Below are 19,351 nucleotides of genomic sequence, written 5' to 3' on the forward strand. Positions count from 1 at the left end.
CTGCGCCGAGGACAACTCATGACATTTCTCATAGATGCCATGAATGCCTCTTTGAAAATACAAAAAACTCAACTCAAATATCCAACCGTTCAAATATTTTTGATGAATCGCCGCTATGTATTTGACCGAATTTGGAAATGATCCTTTGGTCTTAAACGGCCTATAGCATGGGAATATATACCGGAGCTATTACACATTTCTTCCAGAGTACTACACGATTAAAATCATTGACATGGACCCTAAACCTATTAAGAAAAAGAACACAAAAGTAGTTTCCTCTCCTAATCAATGTTTCATTTTATTTAGCGTTACTAAATGTATTTAGAAGCAATCATCAATGCTGGTCAAAGTACCATCACAGTATTTCCAGGTGGACCAGGCAGTCCAGCCTTGTTGTTTCAAAACCAATTGAGCGCACTTGACAGCTGGTTCAATGCTGTCAACCAAGAAATCTTCGCACTTGACTTTGCATTCGTTGTAGGAGAAAGCACCAGAGGGGGGAGAGCACCAGTAGTAGTTGTTGATTTGGAAGATACCATAGTCGCGGGAACCATTGGAGTTCAAAGAGCCGACAGCTTTGGTGTTGTAGGAGGATTCATGTTGAGCAATGCAAGTCCAACGAGCCAATTGATCCTTAGGAACACCCAAGTTGTACATGGCCTTGGCCAAGGAGCAACGGGTGTAGACCTCAGCGAAAGCAGGAGCGACCAAAAGGACGGCAGCCAAAACAGCGAAAGTGAGCTTGAACATTTTGCTTCAATGATAATCAAAGAGAAACTGTGATCTAAAGTTGAAAACTGATCAAATTTATAGGTACACTGTCAAGAGTTGTGAAAAGATAAGTTATAGTGTTTTGGTGGATGAAGGTATTAGACATATTTTTTGTCTAATACTTGGTTCTTATCAACCTATATGATAAAACAAATATATTCAAAAATTAATTTATATTATATTCCTTTAGATATATCAAATTAATAATACATTCATTACTATCTATAACATATCTTTTTATCAAATACTTTTTTTCAAGTTTTGCTATAAAAGGCCCAGCATATTCTGAAATTATCATAGTTTGTTTTCGATTACATCTAAAGCAAAATGTTCAAGTTCACTTTCGCCGTTTTGGCTGCCATCCTTTTGGTTGCCCCCTCTTACGCTGAGGTCTACACTCGCTGTTCCTTGGCCAAGGCTATGTACAATTTGGGTGTACCAAAGGATCAATTGGCTCGTTGGACTTGCATTGCTCAACACGAATCTTCCTACAATACCAAGGCTGTCGGCTCCTTGAACTCCAATGGCTCCCGGGACTACGGTATCTTCCAAATCAACAACTACTACTGGTGCTCTCCTCCCTCTGGTGCTTTCTCTTACAACGAATGCAAAGTCAAGTGCGAAGATTTCTTGGTTGACAGCATTGAACCAGCTGTCAAGTGCGCCCAATTGGTCTTGAAACAACAAGGCTGGACTGCCTGGTCCACCTGGAAATACTGTGACGGTACTTTGGCCAGCATTGATGACTGCTTCTAAATTTTGCTTTGATTTGAAAATAAAAAGACTATAAAATAATTGACAATTAAATATTTTGTTTGATTTATTAGCATTTAAAAAAGAGATAAGTCTGAATTACACAAAAATTTTTTATGGTGTTAGGTTAGGGTCAATTTTTGGTGTAATAGCTTTGCCTATATTTCCATACTATAAGCTGTTTATGATCAAAGGTTAGGTTAGGTGGCAGCCCGATGTATCAAGCCCACTTAGACTATTCAGTCCATTGTGATACCACATAGGTGAATGTCTCTCTTATCACTGAGTGCTGCTCGATTCTATGTTAAGCTCAATTACAAGGGTCCTCCTTTTTATAGCCGAGTCCGAACGGCGTTCCACATTGCAGTGAAAGCACTTAGAGAAGCTTTGACACTCTCAGAAATGTCACCAGCATTACTGAGGTGGGATAATCCACCGCTGAAAAACTTGTTGGTGTTCGGTTGAAGCAGGAATCGAACCCACGACCTTGGCATGCTAACCATTGCACCACGCTGGCTTTCAAACCAAAGGATCACTTCAAAATTCGGTCAAATCCGAATTTTGGATAGGACTGTAGGGCGATTCATTTAAAATTTTCGAACCGTTACGGAGATTTGACTCGAGTCTTTTCTATATCTTTCAAGTGATATTCACCGGTCTATGAAAAATGCTAAGTGTCGTTCCCATTTCGGGAACGACATTTAGTAATGTAATCAGTAATACTAATAGGAGATAAAACACCGTAGAAAATCCTTATGGATATTTCGAGGAGATAGGGATCTCGTGCATTATATAATGTTGGAACATGTTGATATTGACAGTCCGCTCGGCGGTTATTTCAAAATTCGAATATTCATCCAATCCATATTAATATAAATTCATGGTTCTGAACCTGGTGAATGGTTCGTATATAGCCCATCATCGCCTTCAATCAAATACTTTAATAGTTCAAGGCCTTGAAAGCTACCAAATTCCGCCTTGAAAGCCACCAAATTCGGAAAAGCCCAAAGCTTTCGTTAGCATGCCCGCTATACACAACGAGATGCCAGTGGCTTTGAAGCGCCTTTATAATATGATCGGCCCTTATTTATAGTAGACATACATATGTGATTTTCATTGGAAACCCAAGTAAAACATATTATTATTGGAGACTTTGTTTATTCATAACTTATAACCTCTAAGTAACGATATCAAAGTGACGATATCGGCTTAACGGCCCACATTATCTGATTTGCCGCCATTATTGCACGTACTGCGAAAAAGACTTAGGCACATCACCTAATCCAGGGCCAGACAAACCCTGTTTTATTAAGGGGTTATATAAATATTTCTTATAGGTTAAACTAAGTATAACGGCAGCAGCCGCTTATTCACAGCTCACCTAGACTATTCAGTCCATTGTGACACTACAGGTGGTGAATTTCGCTCTTATCAATGAGTGCTCCTCGATAGCAATATTAACTTCTTATGGTTAGCTTTTCATCCTCTGATTAGTACTTAACCGGCGTAAATGGGTAGTAAACTTTTGATATATGGCCAGCAACACGATAAATAATAAGAATACACAGAAAAAAAAAATCACGAAAATTTTTCCATTTAAAATTTTAATTGCGTTTTAAAACATATTCAATTAAAAATTTCATTGATTCAATAAAATTTTTAATTGAAACAAAAATCAATCACAAAAATTAATAGTATCAATTAATTTTTTAATTGGATAAATTAATTTTTTAATTGACCTTCAATTAATTTTTTAATTGACCTTCAATTATTTTTTTTAATTGATACTCTAATTTCTGTGATTGAAGACATTTCAATTGAAAAAATTATTGGATCAATTAATTTCGTGATTGAATCAAAACAAAATTTTTTGTGGGTATATTGAGAACTCGGCTCCTAGTAACGTCACCTCTAAAAATAGTGTCATTATCTACTTAGAAGTCAATACTATCGAGAAGCAGTTCGACCCTTTGAAATAACTATATTGCAAAATCTCAATATTATGTGAAAATACGTATGAATGGTTTCCTTTCTTAATTATTTTATTTGTTATTTTCTATAATATCATCGCAGAAATTTAGAAGCAGTCATCAATGCTGGCCAAAGTACCATCACAGTATTTCCAGGTGGACCAGGCAGTCCAACCTTGTTGTTTCAAGACCAATTGAGCGCACTTGACAGCTGGTTCAATGCTGTCAACCAAGAAATCTTCGCACTTGACTTTGCATTCGTTGTAAGAGAAAGCGCCAGAGGGAGGAGAGCACCAGTAGTAGTTGTTGATTTGGAAGATACCGTAGTCCCGGGAGCCATTGGAGTTCAAAGAGCCGACAGCCTTGGTGTTGTAGGAGGATTCATGTTGAGCAATGCAAGTCCAACGAGCCAATTGATCCTTAGGAACTCCCAAGTTGTACATGGCCTTGGCCAAGGAGCAACGGGTGTAGACCTCAGCGAAAGCAGGAGCGACCAAAAGGACGGCAGCCAAAACAGCGAAAGTGAGCTTGAACATTTTGCTTCAATGTTAATCAAAGAGAAACTGTGATCTAAAGTTGAAAACTGATCAAATTTATAGGTGCACTGTCAAGAGTTGTGAAAAGATAAGTTATAGTGTTTTGGTGGATGAAGGTATTAGACATATTTTTTGTCTAATACTTGGTTCTTATCAACCTATATGATAAAACAAATATATTCAAAAATTAATTTATATTATATTCCTTTAGATATATCAAATTAATAATACATTCATTACTATCTATAACATATCTTTTTATCAAATACTTTTTTTCAAGTTTTGCTATAAAAGGCCCAGCATATTCTGAAATTATCATAGTTTGTTTTCGATTACATCTAAAGCAAAATGTTCAAGTTCACTTTCGCCGTTTTGGCTGCCATCCTTTTGGTTGCCCCCTCTTACGCTGAGGTCTACACTCGCTGTTCCTTGGCCAAGGCTATGTACAATTTGGGTGTACCAAAGGATCAATTGGCTCGTTGGACTTGCATTGCTCAACACGAATCTTCCTACAATACCAAGGCTGTCGGCTCCTTGAACTCCAATGGCTCCCGGGACTACGGTATCTTCCAAATCAACAACTACTACTGGTGCTCTCCTCCCTCTGGTGCTTTCTCTTACAACGAATGCAAAGTCAAGTGCGAAGATTTCTTGGTTGACAGCATTGAACCAGCTGTCAAGTGCGCCCAATTGGTCTTGAAACAACAAGGCTGGACTGCCTGGTCCACCTGGAAATACTGTGACGGTACTTTGGCCAGCATTGATGACTGCTTCTAAATTTTGCTTTGATTTGAAAATAAAAAGACTATAAAATAATTGACAATTAAATATTTTGTTTGATTTATTAGCATTTAAGAAAGAGATAAGTCTGAATTACACAATAATTTTTTATGGTGTTAGCCTATAAATCCATTATTCTATCTGGGCATTGTACATATAAAAAAATAATTGGCCTCCATTGACGACAGCTTCTACATACATTAAGTCATGCTAAATAAAATACAACATTGATTAGGAGAGGAAACCGCACTTGTATATTTTTCATAATAGGTTTAGGGTCAATTTTTGGTGTAATAGCTTTGCCTATATTTCCATACTATAAGCTGTTTATGACCAAAGGTTAAGTTAGGTTAGGTGGCAGCCCGATGTATCAGGACCACTTAGGCTATTCAGTTCACTGTGATACCACATAGGTGAATGTCTCTCTTATCACTGAGTGCTGCCCGATTCTATGTTAAGCTCAATGACAAGGGACCTCCTTTTTATAGTCGAGTCCGAAAGGCGTTCCACATTGCAGTGAAAGCAATTAGAGAAGCTTTGAAACTCTCAGAAATGTCACCAGCATTACTGAGGTGGGATAATCCACCGCTGAAAAACTTGTTGGATTTCGGTTGAAGCAGGAATCGAACCCACGACCTTGGCATGCTAACCATTGCACCACGGTGGCTCCCAAACCAAAGGATCACTTCAAAATTCGGTCAAATCCGAATTTTGGATAGGACTGTAGGGCGATTCATTTAAATTTTCGAACCGTTACCGAGATTTGACTTGAGTCTTTTCTATATCTTTCAAGTGATATTCACAGATCTATGAAAAATGCTAAGTGTCGTTCTAATGTCAGGAAAAGTGGAATTTTCATATTTCCAGCATTTAGTAATGTAATCAGTAATACTAATAGGAGATAAACCACCGTAGAAAATCCTTATGAATATTTCGAGGAGATAGGGATATCGTGCATTATATAATGTTGGAACCTGTTGATATTGACAGTCCGTTCCGCGGTTATTTCAAAATTCGAATATTCATCCAATCCATATTAATATAAATTCATGAATGGTTCGTATATAGCCCATCATCACCTTCAATCAAATACTTTAATAATTCAAGGCCTTGAAAGCCACCAAATTCGGAAAAGCCCAAAGCTTTCGTTAGCATTCCCGCTATACACAACGAGATGCCAGTGGCTTTGAAGCGCCTAAATATATAATATGATCGGCCCTTATTTATAGTAGACATACATATGTGATTTTCATTGGAAACCCAAGTAAAGCATATTATTATTGGAGACTTTGTTTATTCATAACTTATAACCTCTAAGTAACGATATCAAAGTGATGATATCGGTTTAACAGCCCACATTATCAGATTTGCCGCCATTATTGCACGTACTGCGAAGAAGACTTATGCACATCACCTTATCTGGGGCCAGACAAACCCTGTTTTATTAAGGGGTTATATAAATATTTCTTATAGTTTAAACTAGGTATAACGGCAGCAGCCGCTTATTCACAGCTCACCTAGATTATTCAGTCCATTGTGACACCACAGGTGCTGAACTTCGCTCTTATCAATGAGTGCTCCCCGATAGCAATATTCACTTCTTATGGTTAGCTTTTCATCCTCTGATTAGTACTTAACCGTCGTAAATGGGTAGTAAACTTTTGATATAGGGTCAGCAACACGATAAATAATAATACACAGAAAAAAATTCACGAAAATGTTTCCAATTAAAATTTTAATTGCGTTTTAAAACATATTCAATTAAAAATTTAATTGATTCAATAAAATTTTTAATTGAAACAAAAATCAATCACAAAAATTAATAGTATCAATTAATTTTTTAATTGGATAAATTAATTTTTTAATTGACCTTCAATTAATTTTTTAATTGACCTTCAATTATTTTTTTAATTGATACTATCATTTCTGTGATAGAAGCCATTTCAATTGAAAAATTAATTGGATCAATTAATTTCGTGATTGAATCAAAACTAAATTTTTTGTGTGTACATTGAGAAATCGGCTCCTAGCAACGTCACCTCTAAAGATAGTCCCATTATCTACTTAGAAGTCAATACTATCGAGAAGCAGTTCGACCCTTTAAAATAACTATAGGCAAAATCTCAATATTATGTAAAAATACGTATGAATGGTTTCCTTTCTTAATTATTTTATTGTTTTATTTTCTATAATATCATCGCAGAAATTTAGAAGCAGTCATCAATGCTGGCCAAGGTACCATCACAGTATTTCCAGGTGGACCAGGCAGTCCAGCCTTGTTGTTTCAAGACCAATTGGGCGCACTTAACAGCGGGTTCAATGCTGTCAACCAAGAAATCTTCGCACTTGACTTTGCATTCGTTGTAGGAGAAAGCACCAGAGGGAGGAGAGCACCAGTAGTAGTTGTTAATTTGGAAGATACCATAGTCGCGGGAACCATTGGAGTTCAAGGAACCAACAGCCTTGGTGTTATAGGAAGATTCATGTTGAGCAATGCAAGTCCAACGAGCCAATTGATCCTTAGGAACACCCAAGTTGTACATGGCCTTGGCCAAGGAGCAACGGGTGTAGACCTCAGCGAAAGCAGGAGCGACCAAAAGGACGGCAGCTAAAACAGCGAAAGTGAGCTTGAACATTTTGCTTCAGATGTAATCGAAAACAAACTATGATAATTTCAGAAAATGCTGGGCCTTTTATAGTAAAATAAAAAAATAAAACTAAAACTAATTTGATAAAAATATTTTATAGATAGAAATGAATGTACATATTATCAGTTTGATATATCTGAATATCTCAAGGAATATAACATTAATAAGTTTGCGTATATTTTAGTTTTATCTTATTGTTTGATAACGACCAAATATTAGACAAAACTCTGTCTAATCCCCTCATCCATCAAATCACTATATCTTATCTATTCACGGCTCTTGACCACTTACCTATAAATATGGTCAATTTTCAAATTTATATCACAGTTTTACTTTGATTACCATTGAAGCAAAATGTTCAAGTTCACTTTCGCCGTTTTGGCCGCCATCCTTTTGGTTGCCCCCTCTTACGCTGAGGTCTACACTCGCTGTTCCTTGGCCAAGGCTATGTACAATTTGGGTGTACCAAAGGATCAATTGGCTCGTTGGACTTGCATTGCTCAACACGAATCTTCCTACAACACCAAGGCTGTCGGCTCCTTGAACTCCAATGGCTCCCGCGACTATGGTATCTTCCAAATCAACAACTACTACTGGTGCTCTCCTCCCTCTGGTGCTTTCTCCTACAACGAATGCAAAGTCAAGTGCGAAGATTTCTTGGTTGACAGCATTGAACCAGCCGTCAAGTGCGCCCAATTGGTCTTGAAACAACAAGGCTGGACTGCCTGGTCCACCTGGAAATACTGTGACGGTACTTTGGCCAGCATTGATGACTGCTTCTAAATTTTCCATTGAATAAAATGCTTTATACTTAAAATATATGTGATTTTCATTAATTTTACTTGTTATAACATTACAATGCGACTAAAGGGATTTTTTATTTCGTATAGCAATTAATAGGTTAGGAGAACAGATTTGTGTCTGCGTAATTGCTAATATAGTTTTTTTGTTTGCAATCATAGCAGAGAATGGGAGTTGTTGCCGGCAAAATGAATAGTGTGATTGCTTTTTCACTTAAGGGGAGAATAATAATAGAAAAATCTGCTAAAATTACTAAAAGTCAGTTCAAAAAGTTTTTGGTTCCTAAAATAGCTAACTTTCAGTCAGTTTTTGGATTGGAATACAATCAAAAAATTTTTTTAGTAGAAACAGGCGAAAAGTCAGCTAAAACGGAAGTACAGCACGTAAATGATCTAACAACCATGTACTGATAAAAAAATAAATATCTCAAATATTTTTAATGGGCTTGTCATGGGACGGATGTCCACCATTTCAACAGCCGTTGCACTGAATTTGCATCTCTTCTTAAGGTGTGATGCGAATCCATTGATTTGGATGTGAATAAAGAAATTTTGTGATATTTTGACGAATAAATAATTTTTAAATTTTGTTTTTGTGATTTTTAATGTGTTATAATGCTTGTCTGGAACGTTTGACATCAAATATTTTCAAAAATTCGCAATTTTTCTGGAAAGGATTTAGCAATCTTTTTTTTTCGACAAAATATAATATTTTGCACGATTTTATTAATTTTTATCTATTTTTAACCCATTTAAAACAATAAAATTTTAAATCTCCCATTAAAAATATGAAAAAAGCGAGTTATAAAAAATTGACTCAAATGAACAACTTTGGGAGGACATTTTTGGAAGTGCTTTTGGAAGTTGTGCCTTAAGATGAACTTCCAAATTTTTTTGCTGGGTAACTGATAGTTTCAATAAAATAACCTGTTGTGTGAGGAGAGGAAGCGGATATTAAACGCATGCTACTCATGTTGACGGCAACGGAAACTCTCAGTTTTTGTGTGTGTGTGTGTTTTTTTATCGGAAGAGAAATAAAATTAAACTATTTTCTCATTCGCAGTTTTGGGTTTTGTTTTTGTTCCCCTTTATAACCACCACACAGGGCTGCCAATTTTACCGATTTATCGGCATTTGGACGATTTTTTATTCAAAAAATAGCAAATTCCAATTTTTGACTAGAAGCCGTTTGTTTACACGTTTAGACGCAGCAAAAGAGAGACTACATTTGACAGTTGTCAGATAGAGAAATTGCAAATTTTACTAGAGATGTGTAAAATTAAATATTGCTCCTACATGTAAGATACATGTAGGAGCAATATTTAATTTTACACCTATAGTATTGGTATCACAGTTGCCACTCGTGCCAAAAATAATCCACCAAAATTTGAAGAAAATTTTACCAAAAATCTACCAAATTTAAAGAATTTTTCAAGTTGTTGATCAAATTTTGTGTGTTGTATAAAAAAAATGTAGTCTTATTCGAAATAAATGTTTAATAATGAATTTATAGAAAACATTGTTAAAATTTTATTTCAGTAGAAAATTTTATTTCTATAGAAAATTTAGTCAGAATTTTATTGAAAATTTCGTCAAAATTTTATTTCTATGGACAATTTTGTCAAAAATTTTTTTCTATAGAAAATTTTGTCAAAATTTTATTTCTATGGAAAATTTTGTCAAAATTTTATTTCTATAGAACATTTTACCACAATTTTATTTCTACAGTAAATTTTGTCAAAATATTTCTATAGAAAATTTTGTCAAAATTTTATTTCCATTTGTTTTGTTTTGTTATTGTTGGTTTTGTTCTTTAAGCATAAAAAAACAACAACAATGCTTAAAGAACAAAACCAACAATAACAAAACAAAACAAATGGAAAAAGAAGAGGAGGCACGCTCAAAATAAACCCAGCCATGTGAATTCAAATCGATGATTTGACAGTGGCATAGGAAAAGAGATATGTTTGTTTCGAATTTATTTCGGCATAAGCCGGCTATCAATGTAAAACCTTTTTTCGGAGGGTTCAAGTGTGGTTTTTGTTGGGTTTAATAAACTGCCTGAATTTATTCTGATAATTGGTTGATAGTTTTGCTGCAAGTAGAGGATGCTGATTAGGAATGTGGTAATTCCGAAACGTGCGTCCATCCAACCATCTTGCAGTCTATAGGGCTTTGCCCAAATAAATTTGACAAACATTCTTTTCCTCTGTTGGTTAAGCTACAATTGTAGTTTAGTCAATGTATGGTTTTAAGCTGAAATAAAAAAACAACAAAAATTTTATTTCTATAGAAAATTTAGTCAGAATTTTATTTTTATTGATAATTTCGTCAAAATTTTATTTCTATGGAAAATTTTGTCAAAATTTTATTTCTATGGACAATTTTGTCAAAATTTTTTCTATAGAAAATTTTGTCAAAATTTTATTTCTATGGAAAATTTTGTCAAAATTTTATTTCTATAGAACATTTTACCACAATTTTATTTCTATAGGCAATTTTGTCAAAATTTTATTTCTATTGAAAATTTTGTCCAAATTTTATTTCTACTGAAAATTTCGTCAAAATTTGTTTTCTATGAAAAATTTTGCCAAAATTTTATTCCTATGGAAAATTTTGTCAATTTTTTTTTTCTATAGAAAATTTTGTAAAACTTTTATTTCTGCAGTAAATTTTGTCAAAATATTATTTCTATAGAAAATGTTGCCACAATTTTATTTCTATAGACAATTTTGTGAAAATATTATTCCTATAGAAAATTTTGTCAAAATTTTATTTCTATAGAAAATTTTGCCAACATTTTATTTCTATACAAAATTTTGTCAAAATTGTATTTCTATAGAATATTTTGTAAAATTTTATTTCTATTGAAAATTTTGTCAAAATTTTATTTCTATAGAAAATTTTGCCAAAATTTTATTTCTAGAGAAAATTTTGTTAAAATTTTATTCGGTTCATAATAAAATTTTCATCATTTTCAAAATTTTATTTCTATAGAAAATTTTGTTAAAATTTCATTTCTATAGAAAATTTTGTTCAAATTTTATTCGGTTCATAATCATGGTTGCAACTCGAGCCAAAAATAATCTACCAAGATTTTATTTCTATAGAATATTTTGTCAAAAGTTTATTTCTATAGAAAATTTTGTTAAAATTTTATTTCTGCAGAAATTTTTGTCAAAATTTTCTTTCTATAGAAAATTTTGTCTAAATTTTTATTTCTATAGAAAATTTTGTGAAAATTTTATTTCTATAGAAAATTTTGTTAAAATTTTATTTCTGTAGAAAATTTTGTCAAAATTTTATGCCTACTTTGTCAAACTGAGTTATATACGTATTGGATCGATCTTTTTTGATTTAATATATACCACGTATGGACTTACATACAATTTAGAAGATGGTGTTAGGAGGTTTTAAGATACCTTGCCATCGGCAAGCGTTACCGCAACTTAAGTAATTCGATTGTGGATGGCAGTGTTTAGAAGAAGTTTCTACGCAATCCATGATGGAGGGTACATAAGCTTCGGCCTGGTCGAACTTACGGCCGTATATACTTGTTTTTTCATTATATATTTAAGGATAGGTATTATTAGTTCTTTAAGTACCTGAATTTTTATATCAACAATAAAGCCATAAATTAAATATGCAAATTTTAATCACAAGTGTATTTCGTGGAAACAATAAAATACTAGTTAGAAGGAGTAATTTCTAACTCTTGAAAAGACTCAATATTTAATCTGACGTGGGGAGTTATTTCTTAATATTTTGTAGGGGTTATTTATGAAGCATTCGATTGATTCGTATATGAGTAAGTAGATTTATCATATTATACTTCTTTCAAATGACTTTTTTTTACTAATCTGAAAGACTCATTTATAACTCAAGGAAAAGAATCATTTTGAGACACAACTACTTTATACTGGGGACGCATAAATGACTCTCAGATTCGCTCTTCCGCAATCGTTTTGAACATCAAAATGATTCAAAGAAGACTCATTTGCGATCGAAAATGTTTGCAGGGGTAGACCACAAGCAATGTATTCTCATATTTAATGTAAGCTTGTGTGTGTGAAGAAATACAAATCTTACTTTATTTTCCCACCACAAGAACAACTTTGGTTGATGTTGTATTTCTATTAAATAGCGCAAAATTTCGTACTCACTCAAACTACTTCCACAAAAGTACAGCACGTACGTGATCCACCAGTTATGTATTGGACAACATGAATTTCTCCATTAACAACAAATATATGTAAGCATTTAAAAAACATTGAACAGTAAACAAACTTTCATGTAAAGCACCAATTGGATTTATTCAAAATATTTGGCGAGTATTTTTTTCATGAATATAGTTTTTTAACCCAGAAGAAATTGAAAAACAAACACACAACACTATAAAAATAGCACATTTGCATAACACAAAAACGAACTACACGATACGAGCATAAAAACCGAACTGTTAGTTTAGTTTTTGGATGACAATAAAATAACCTGTTGAGTAAAGAGAGGAAGCGGATATTAATCGCATGCAACGCATATTGACGGCAACGTAAACTCTCTCAATGTTTTTTTTTTTTTTTTTTTTTTATCGAGAGAGACCATACAGTTAAGCTCCACTTTTCTCACTTGCATTTTTTAGTTTTGTTCTCTTTTATAATGCACATCAAATTCAAATTCATTTTTATTTTATTATATTCTTTACACATATTTAGGCATCGCCATCCAAATTTCCGTGGGATATTTTAATTTTATTCTAACAGTCTTTTGATTGCTAAAATTAATTTTAAGATCTGAAATTAACTAATTAATTGTTTGAAAAACTTTTGAATTTTTGCATTTTCAAGCGGTTGTTATGGGATTGTATTGAAGATATTTAGTACTCATTTAATTGTAACGACTACTCAAAAAATTAGTCAGTAACGAATACTCGTAATCAAATACGCGTTATTTCCCAACACTACGCGCCGGCAGAGTTTGACAGATTCCGTCTCTTGCTATTGTTTTTCTGCAAGTTTATCAATTAATTACAAATAAAATATGGAAGATGAACCAATTGCAGTATTTGTAAGTAATTTCAAGCAAAAAACATACTAAGCGGTATCAAGTTGCTGGAAAGCTGCTTGGTTTAATGCCTTTTCAGGAATTGGCGGTGGTAGCACGTTTTTTGTTTACAAATTGTCTCTTCTTTTAATAACAATTTCTTTTTTTGTAGGGAATCATTGATCCGCTTGAAAAGACTCAATATTTAATCTGACGTGGGGAGTTATTTCTTAATATTTTGTAGGGGTTATTTATGAAGCATTCGATTGATTCGTATATGAGTAAGTAGATTTATCATATTATACTTCTTTCAAATGACTTTTTTTTACTAATCTGAAAGACTCATTTATAACTCAAGGAAAAGAATCATTTTGAGACACAACTACTTTATACTGGGGACGCATAAATGACTCTCAGATTCGCTCTTCCGCAATCGTTTTGAACATCAAAATGATTCAAAGAAGACTCATTTGCGATCGAAAATGTTTGCAGGGGTAGACCACAAGCAATGTATTCTCATATTTAATGTAAGCTTGTGTGTGTGAAGAAATACAAATCTTACTTTATTTTCCCACCACAAGAACAACTTTGGTTGATGTTGTATTTCTATTAAATAGCGCAAAATTTCGTACTCACTCAAACTACTTCCACAAAAGTACAGCACGTACGTGATCCACCAGTTATGTATTGGACAACATGAATTTCTCCATTAACAACAAATATATGTAAGCATTTAAAAAACATTGAACAGTAAACAAACTTTCATGTAAAGCACCAATTGGATTTATTCAAAATATTTGGCGAGTATTTTTTTCATGAATATAGTTTTTTAACCCAGAAGAAATTGAAAAACAAACACACAACACTATAAAAATAGCACATTTGCATAACACAAAAACGAACTACACGATACGAGCATAAAAACCGAACTGTTAGTTTAGTTTTTGGATGACAATAAAATAACCTGTTGAGTAAAGAGAGGAAGCGGATATTAATCGCATGCAACGCATATTGACGGCAACGTAAACTCTCTCAATGTTTTTTTTTTTTTTTTTATCGAGAGAGACCATACAGTTAAGCTCTACTTTTCTCACTTGCATTTTTTAGTTTTGTTCTCTTTTATAATGCACATCAAATTCAAATTCATTTTTATTTTATTATATTCTTTACACATATTTAGGCATCACCATCCAAATTTCCGTGGGATATTTTAATTTTATTCTAACAGTCTTTTGATTGCTAAAATTAATTTTAAGATCTGAAATTAACTTATTAATTGTTTGAAAAACTTTTGAATTTTTGCATTTTCAAGCGGTTGTTATGGGATTGTATTGAAGATATTTAGTACTCATTTAATTGTAACGACTACTCAAAAAATTAGTCAGTAACGAATACTCGTAATCAAATACTCGTTATTTCCCAACACTACGCGCCGGCAGAGTTTGACAGATTCCGTCTCTTGCTATTGTTTTTCTGCAAGTTTATCAATTAATTACAAATAAAATATGGAAGATGAACCAATTGCAGTATTTGTAAGTAATTTCAAGCAAAAAACATACTAAGCGGTATCAAGTTGCTGGAAAGCTGCTTGGTTTAATGCCTTTTCATGAATTGGCGGTGGTAGCACGTTTTTTGTTTACAAATTGTCTCTTCTTTTAATAACAATTTCTTTTTTTGTAGGGAATCATTGATCCGCTAAGTACACGATATGGAAATACATTAGCAGGAAAATTTGTAAGCGGCAATAAAATTGCTGTTCATGCATTCCGCCCCATTACATCGACGACAACAGATAAGCCCACAGAATATGCCGGCAAAGATCCCGTCTCGATTCATATGTTGCAACCGGAATTCATATTTGATGATCCTATACTAAGAAGTCTTATTGCTGAGGCAAATTCAACATTTGTCACTCTACAAGCATTGAAGCGGAAGGGCTCCAAAGCAGATTACACAAAAATTTCACGAACATATCGTAGCATTATAAGAGCATGTCTGGAAAAATTACAAGATGCTGCCACTTTGGCCGAAGAGGAAACCCCCGAAAAGGAAATGTATCAACAGTATATATCAATATTCTATTCGATAGAATGTGTTTGGCATTTAAGTGAAATATTATTTTTGGATCAGACACCATCAAATGTGGTTGTACCTCAGTTGTTGGATTGGGTACGTTTTCATTTTCCCGCCTCCGAACGTATGGCCACAGATTTGTTGTTAATGGGTCGTGATGCTAGTGATAGCGAAGAATATTGGCCGGCTTTAAAAGGTCTTGTATTGCAAGGTCAAGTGGATGTGGCTCGAGCCATATTACAATTGCATCCACAAGCGGAAAGTGCAGCATTCAAAATGACCGAACAGATTTTGAAAGCAATGCCAACATTTAATGTAAGTCATGCCTATATAGGCAATACATTCGTAATTCGAGAAACTGAGATTATCGATGTGAATGTAAATCCTTTTATGTAAATTTGTCATGAGTATATGCAATACAACTCCCAAATTTGAACACTAGGAAAAGCGAACATCTCTCAAAAGTGGTCATCACCCAAATGTGGACAAAACCATGGGTATCCACAGTCGAGAGGTTTCCCTGAAATATTCTACATATTTTAAATGTTAACCACAGACACGCTTAATTTTTAATTGCCATTTATTTTTTTACTGAAGTTTTCGATTCACTATAGTTGCCACAGACGATAATTATAAAAGGATTTCATCACACAATTTTTTTATTGTATTCCTTTAACCTATACAATGAACTCCTTTTTGATGATTTTTATTTTTTCCAGGTCTATGGAGGTTTCTCTATACAGAAATTCCGTTCACAGTGGCAATATTGGATCACTGATACCGAAAGAAAATTAACTGCCAATATTTTATCGATAGAACCATCTTTGGAAGAACTAGTACATTTAATTATAGGTGATACACAAACATGGAACACTCATATAGACAAATCAGAGTATTGGTATGAATATCTTCCGGGCTACCTATTCTATACTAATCCAGCATGTAAACATTTTGAATTGGGTACTGCAGCCAATTCATGGCTGGATCGTTGGGCTCGTATGAAAAGTCAACAGGGTAAAGAACCACAATTGAAACATTTGGATAAGGTGATATTAAGTCTAATGGAAAATGATATGCATCAGGTTATACATGCCATTCAGCTTATGGCTGATAATCAATGGTTTGTGACACATCTCACTGATTTGCTATATAATTGTGGACAATTGCAAGTTGTTGGAGAACATCAAATGAAGTAAGATATAATGAAATTTTTAAATTTAAAGAAATAAATTTAAGATCTTGTGTTCTTGTTTTTTTTTAGTGATTGCATAAAGCTGAGAGATTCTTTGCTCTATGAATTCGGTAGTAATTTAATGACACGCAGTTCTTTGTGGCAATTGGGCATGGATTATTTACAATATTGCTCGGAAGAAGGTAAAATTATAATATGGTGTTAAACAAAAGAGTTTCCCTCCAAATAGTTTTTTCAGACTTTTCGAGAATTTTTGTTTTCGTCAGAATGAAACTAAAGTACATTGCTATTTTTATGTAGCTGTGTTGAGCTTAAACTGTCAGTTAACAAAAATTAAATTGCACATATCTTCTTTCCGGTTAACTTTAACTGAAAAAATTTGAGCAGTTAAGTTCCTAACGGGCATATAACACTAACGAGGCTTTATGCTTCTTATTTTCTAGGAGTTGCTGCTTTGGAATTGTGCTTAACTAAAATTCCCATAAAAACTGAGAAACAAGCCACAAAAATTTTAGAAATCTGCAATAAAATGGGTTTCTCCAACGCTGAGCAAGAAATTTGTAAAGTACAAGCTAAACAATCGTTAGATGATGAACGTTATGGAAATGCTTTGGAATGGGCAATACGATCCAAAGACACGATATACGTTACATCCATTGCGGACTTTCTATTGAAGGTATGTTACGCCAAGTTAAATTTTCAAAAGCAGTTGCAATTTTTTAAATATATTATTGCTTCACATTCCAGCATTACTCAAAAACCGGGGACATGCTATGTCCGGATATTATTGCCAATATTGGGGCTAGAATGTTCATATCTCCTCGTTTGGTATTCTTGGTGAAATACTTTGATTTTTATCAATTCTATAGAAAAAGAGATTTTCTACCAGCTGCTGAATTGTTGGTGAATTTACTAGAGTCTAAAATAACACCAGAGTAGTGAGTATATATTGAAATTATTTGAAATTAGATATTTGGAACAAGTTGAAAAATCCACTTTTTTATTATCATTATACCTCACAGACATTACACTTCCAAAATTTACTTTAACTATATTAAAAAGAATTTCTAGCCTAATCTGAATGGGCTATTACACATTTTTAAAACCTTAGTTTTATGTAATTCTTTCTCCTGTTTTCACATTTCAGTTTTTGGCCTTCTTTACTGATCGACACTATTCCCTTATTGGAGTCGAAAGATCCTAAAATTCTATCAAAAGAAACCTGTGCCATACTTCATCATTTGGAATCGGAATTGGTCCCCTTAATTGATAAGAAAAAGAAACATTTACAAAAATTCCCAGATGTAAGTTTTTCCCCCCTTAAATCAATTTCCTTTTGCTTAGTCTTTTTCTTTCTTTTTTTAGGAACCCGTTAATATACTTAAAGATTATCGCATAGAGAATATTGAAGAGATCATAAATCTTTTGCGTTTGGCATGTGCTCGAAATCTATCAAGGGCGATTATAATAGAAAACACTATGATGGGTTAAAAGATGATAGATGTCATTTTTTATATCATACGTTTTTTTTTATTAATTTATACTTTAGGTTTTTCTTTTTTTATAATGATGTATTTGTTTCCTTTTTCGGGTTAATAAATTGTCGCAAGATTTTTTTTGTCACAATCTAATTTAATTTTGTGGTATTTTTTTCTTTTGGAAAGTTTTCAGAGAATATATACTCGCGGCATTCAAAACATGACATTTTATGTTTATTTTTGAAATACAATTTTTTTAAGTTTAAATTTGTTCAACATATGTTTTTTTTTTTGTTTAATCTACATGAAACTTTTTCTTTTCATAATTTATTTTGTTTTCAGTTGGTTTAAAGGTAACTAGCCTTTATAAAACTCTATACATTCATATGAATTTGTTTTTATGTAGTTCTTTTTTTTTTTTAAATTATATTTTACGTTTTGCTTTGTTTTAAATGATTTGATAGATTTTAATAGGATATAGCAAAAGGTAGTTACATTGTCAAATTATTTGTTTTTGTTTATTTTTTTATTTTAGTGTATATATTTCCGTATATTGGCGTTCTTTCAATCTATTGTAGTATTGAGTCTTTTATGTCATTCGAATAACTATTTAAAAAAAGTTGATTCTTAAATATTTGTATTGGATTAGCTCTATGTAAAAGAAATTTTGAAAATGTCCTTTCATTTATTTATTTTTTAAATAAAAATTGAAAATAAAATCCAGGTTTACCTTTGAATAAAATTGGAAAATTTTTTCGCGACTACAGGGCTCGCTTAACCAACTTTGACATTCGATTTTAAATTAAATATTATTGCAGGCCATGAACATGTTTCGAAAACCAAGACATCAGCGTTCATTTTAAAAGTAAATAGACCCCAATTGGAAAAACGATGTCTTCGCATAGGGAAGGTCTAGGCCAACAACTACAGATGAATCTGGAGAGTCTAACAATTGGAAGTCGTAATAGGAGAATAGGAGAAAATTCGGTACTGTGGTCTAAATAATTTCTGTACTACATTTTTATTTTTTGCTTAAAACGAAAGACAATACTAACATTTGGTATTAAGCGCAACATAGATACAAGAACAAAAACTTAATCGTTTTGCCACTGTTTGGGCGGTTTCAATTTCAAATTTTTCGAGCTTAGCCCTTTGCCAGAAATTTTGGTATAATTTTCAAAGCAATCACAAAAGGAGTATTCCCAAATATATAAAAAAAATATTTAAAATATATAAAATAATGGTGAAGTTGTCCCAAAATATGTTGCAGCCTACACAGAAAAACAAAAATTCACAAAATTTTTTCCAAT

General features: G+C 33.0%; 7 protein-coding genes across 7 annotated transcripts; 4 read left to right on the forward strand and 3 right to left on the reverse strand.

The window, feature by feature from the left end:
• Positions 1–321: 321 nt before the first annotated feature.
• Positions 322–765, reverse strand: LOC142240985 (lysozyme 2-like). Its single transcript, XM_075312727.1, has one exon. It carries the CDS (start codon positions 748–750, stop codon positions 322–324), a length of 429 nt encoding a protein of 142 aa, XP_075168842.1. The 5' UTR covers positions 751–765.
• A 329-nt stretch (positions 766–1,094) lies between these two features.
• LOC142241030 (lysozyme 2-like) lies at positions 1,095–1,578 on the forward strand. Its single transcript, XM_075312774.1, has one exon. The coding sequence runs from the start codon at positions 1,099–1,101 to the stop codon at positions 1,525–1,527; it is 429 nt and encodes a 142-aa protein (XP_075168889.1). The 5' UTR covers positions 1,095–1,098; the 3' UTR covers positions 1,528–1,578.
• A 1,970-nt stretch (positions 1,579–3,548) lies between these two features.
• On the reverse strand, positions 3,549–4,030 carry LOC142241031 (lysozyme 2). Its single transcript, XM_075312775.1, has one exon. It carries the CDS (start codon positions 4,028–4,030, stop codon positions 3,602–3,604), a length of 429 nt encoding a protein of 142 aa, XP_075168890.1. The 3' UTR covers positions 3,549–3,601.
• A 344-nt stretch (positions 4,031–4,374) lies between these two features.
• Positions 4,375–4,858, forward strand: LOC142241029 (lysozyme 2-like). The gene has a single exon (XM_075312773.1). It carries the CDS (start codon positions 4,379–4,381, stop codon positions 4,805–4,807), a length of 429 nt encoding a protein of 142 aa, XP_075168888.1. The 5' UTR covers positions 4,375–4,378; the 3' UTR covers positions 4,808–4,858.
• Positions 4,859–6,963: 2,105 nt separating this feature from the next.
• Positions 6,964–7,451, reverse strand: LOC142241028 (lysozyme 2). Its single transcript, XM_075312772.1, has one exon. The coding sequence runs from the start codon at positions 7,444–7,446 to the stop codon at positions 7,018–7,020; it is 429 nt and encodes a 142-aa protein (XP_075168887.1). The 5' UTR covers positions 7,447–7,451; the 3' UTR covers positions 6,964–7,017.
• Positions 7,452–7,794: 343 nt separating this feature from the next.
• Positions 7,795–8,294, forward strand: LOC142241032 (lysozyme 2-like). The gene has a single exon (XM_075312776.1). The coding sequence runs from the start codon at positions 7,813–7,815 to the stop codon at positions 8,239–8,241; it is 429 nt and encodes a 142-aa protein (XP_075168891.1). The 5' UTR covers positions 7,795–7,812; the 3' UTR covers positions 8,242–8,294.
• A 6,397-nt stretch (positions 8,295–14,691) lies between these two features.
• Positions 14,692–18,199, forward strand: Nup75 (nuclear pore complex protein Nup75). The gene is made up of 8 exons (XM_075310642.1): positions 14,692–14,830; positions 14,979–15,686; positions 16,091–16,563; positions 16,633–16,745; positions 17,007–17,239; positions 17,311–17,501; positions 17,711–17,867; positions 17,929–18,199. The coding sequence occupies exons 1-8, from the start codon at positions 14,804–14,806 to the stop codon at positions 18,052–18,054; spliced, it is 2,028 nt and encodes a 675-aa protein (XP_075166757.1). The 5' UTR covers positions 14,692–14,803; the 3' UTR covers positions 18,055–18,199.
• Positions 18,200–19,351: the final 1,152 nt, after the last annotated feature.

This window comes from Haematobia irritans, chromosome 5 (assembly GCF_050003625.1).
Source record: "Haematobia irritans isolate KBUSLIRL chromosome 5, ASM5000362v1, whole genome shotgun sequence".
Taxonomy (NCBI): domain Eukaryota; kingdom Metazoa; phylum Arthropoda; class Insecta; order Diptera; family Muscidae; genus Haematobia; species Haematobia irritans.

Bases quoted from the DNA above. Each gene is read 5' to 3' on its own strand.
- LOC142241029 (XM_075312773.1), top strand. From the start codon at position 4,379: ATGTTCAAGTTCACTTTCGCCGTTTTGGCTGCCATCCTTTTGGTTGCC.
- LOC142240985 (XM_075312727.1), bottom strand. From the start codon at position 750: ATGTTCAAGCTCACTTTCGCTGTTTTGGCTGCCGTCCTTTTGGTCGCT.
- LOC142241031 (XM_075312775.1), bottom strand. From the start codon at position 4,030: ATGTTCAAGCTCACTTTCGCTGTTTTGGCTGCCGTCCTTTTGGTCGCT.
- LOC142241032 (XM_075312776.1), top strand. From the start codon at position 7,813: ATGTTCAAGTTCACTTTCGCCGTTTTGGCCGCCATCCTTTTGGTTGCC.
- Nup75 (XM_075310642.1), top strand. From the start codon at position 14,804: ATGGAAGATGAACCAATTGCAGTATTT. The intron at 14,831-14,978 runs GTAAGTAATTTC...CTTTTTTTGTAG, and splicing joins ATGAACCAATTGCAGTATTT to GGAATCATTGATCCGCTAAG. The intron at 17,502-17,710 runs GTGAGTATATAT...TTCACATTTCAG, and splicing joins TCTAAAATAACACCAGAGTA to TTTTTGGCCTTCTTTACTGA.
- LOC142241028 (XM_075312772.1), bottom strand. From the start codon at position 7,446: ATGTTCAAGCTCACTTTCGCTGTTTTAGCTGCCGTCCTTTTGGTCGCT.
- LOC142241030 (XM_075312774.1), top strand. From the start codon at position 1,099: ATGTTCAAGTTCACTTTCGCCGTTTTGGCTGCCATCCTTTTGGTTGCC.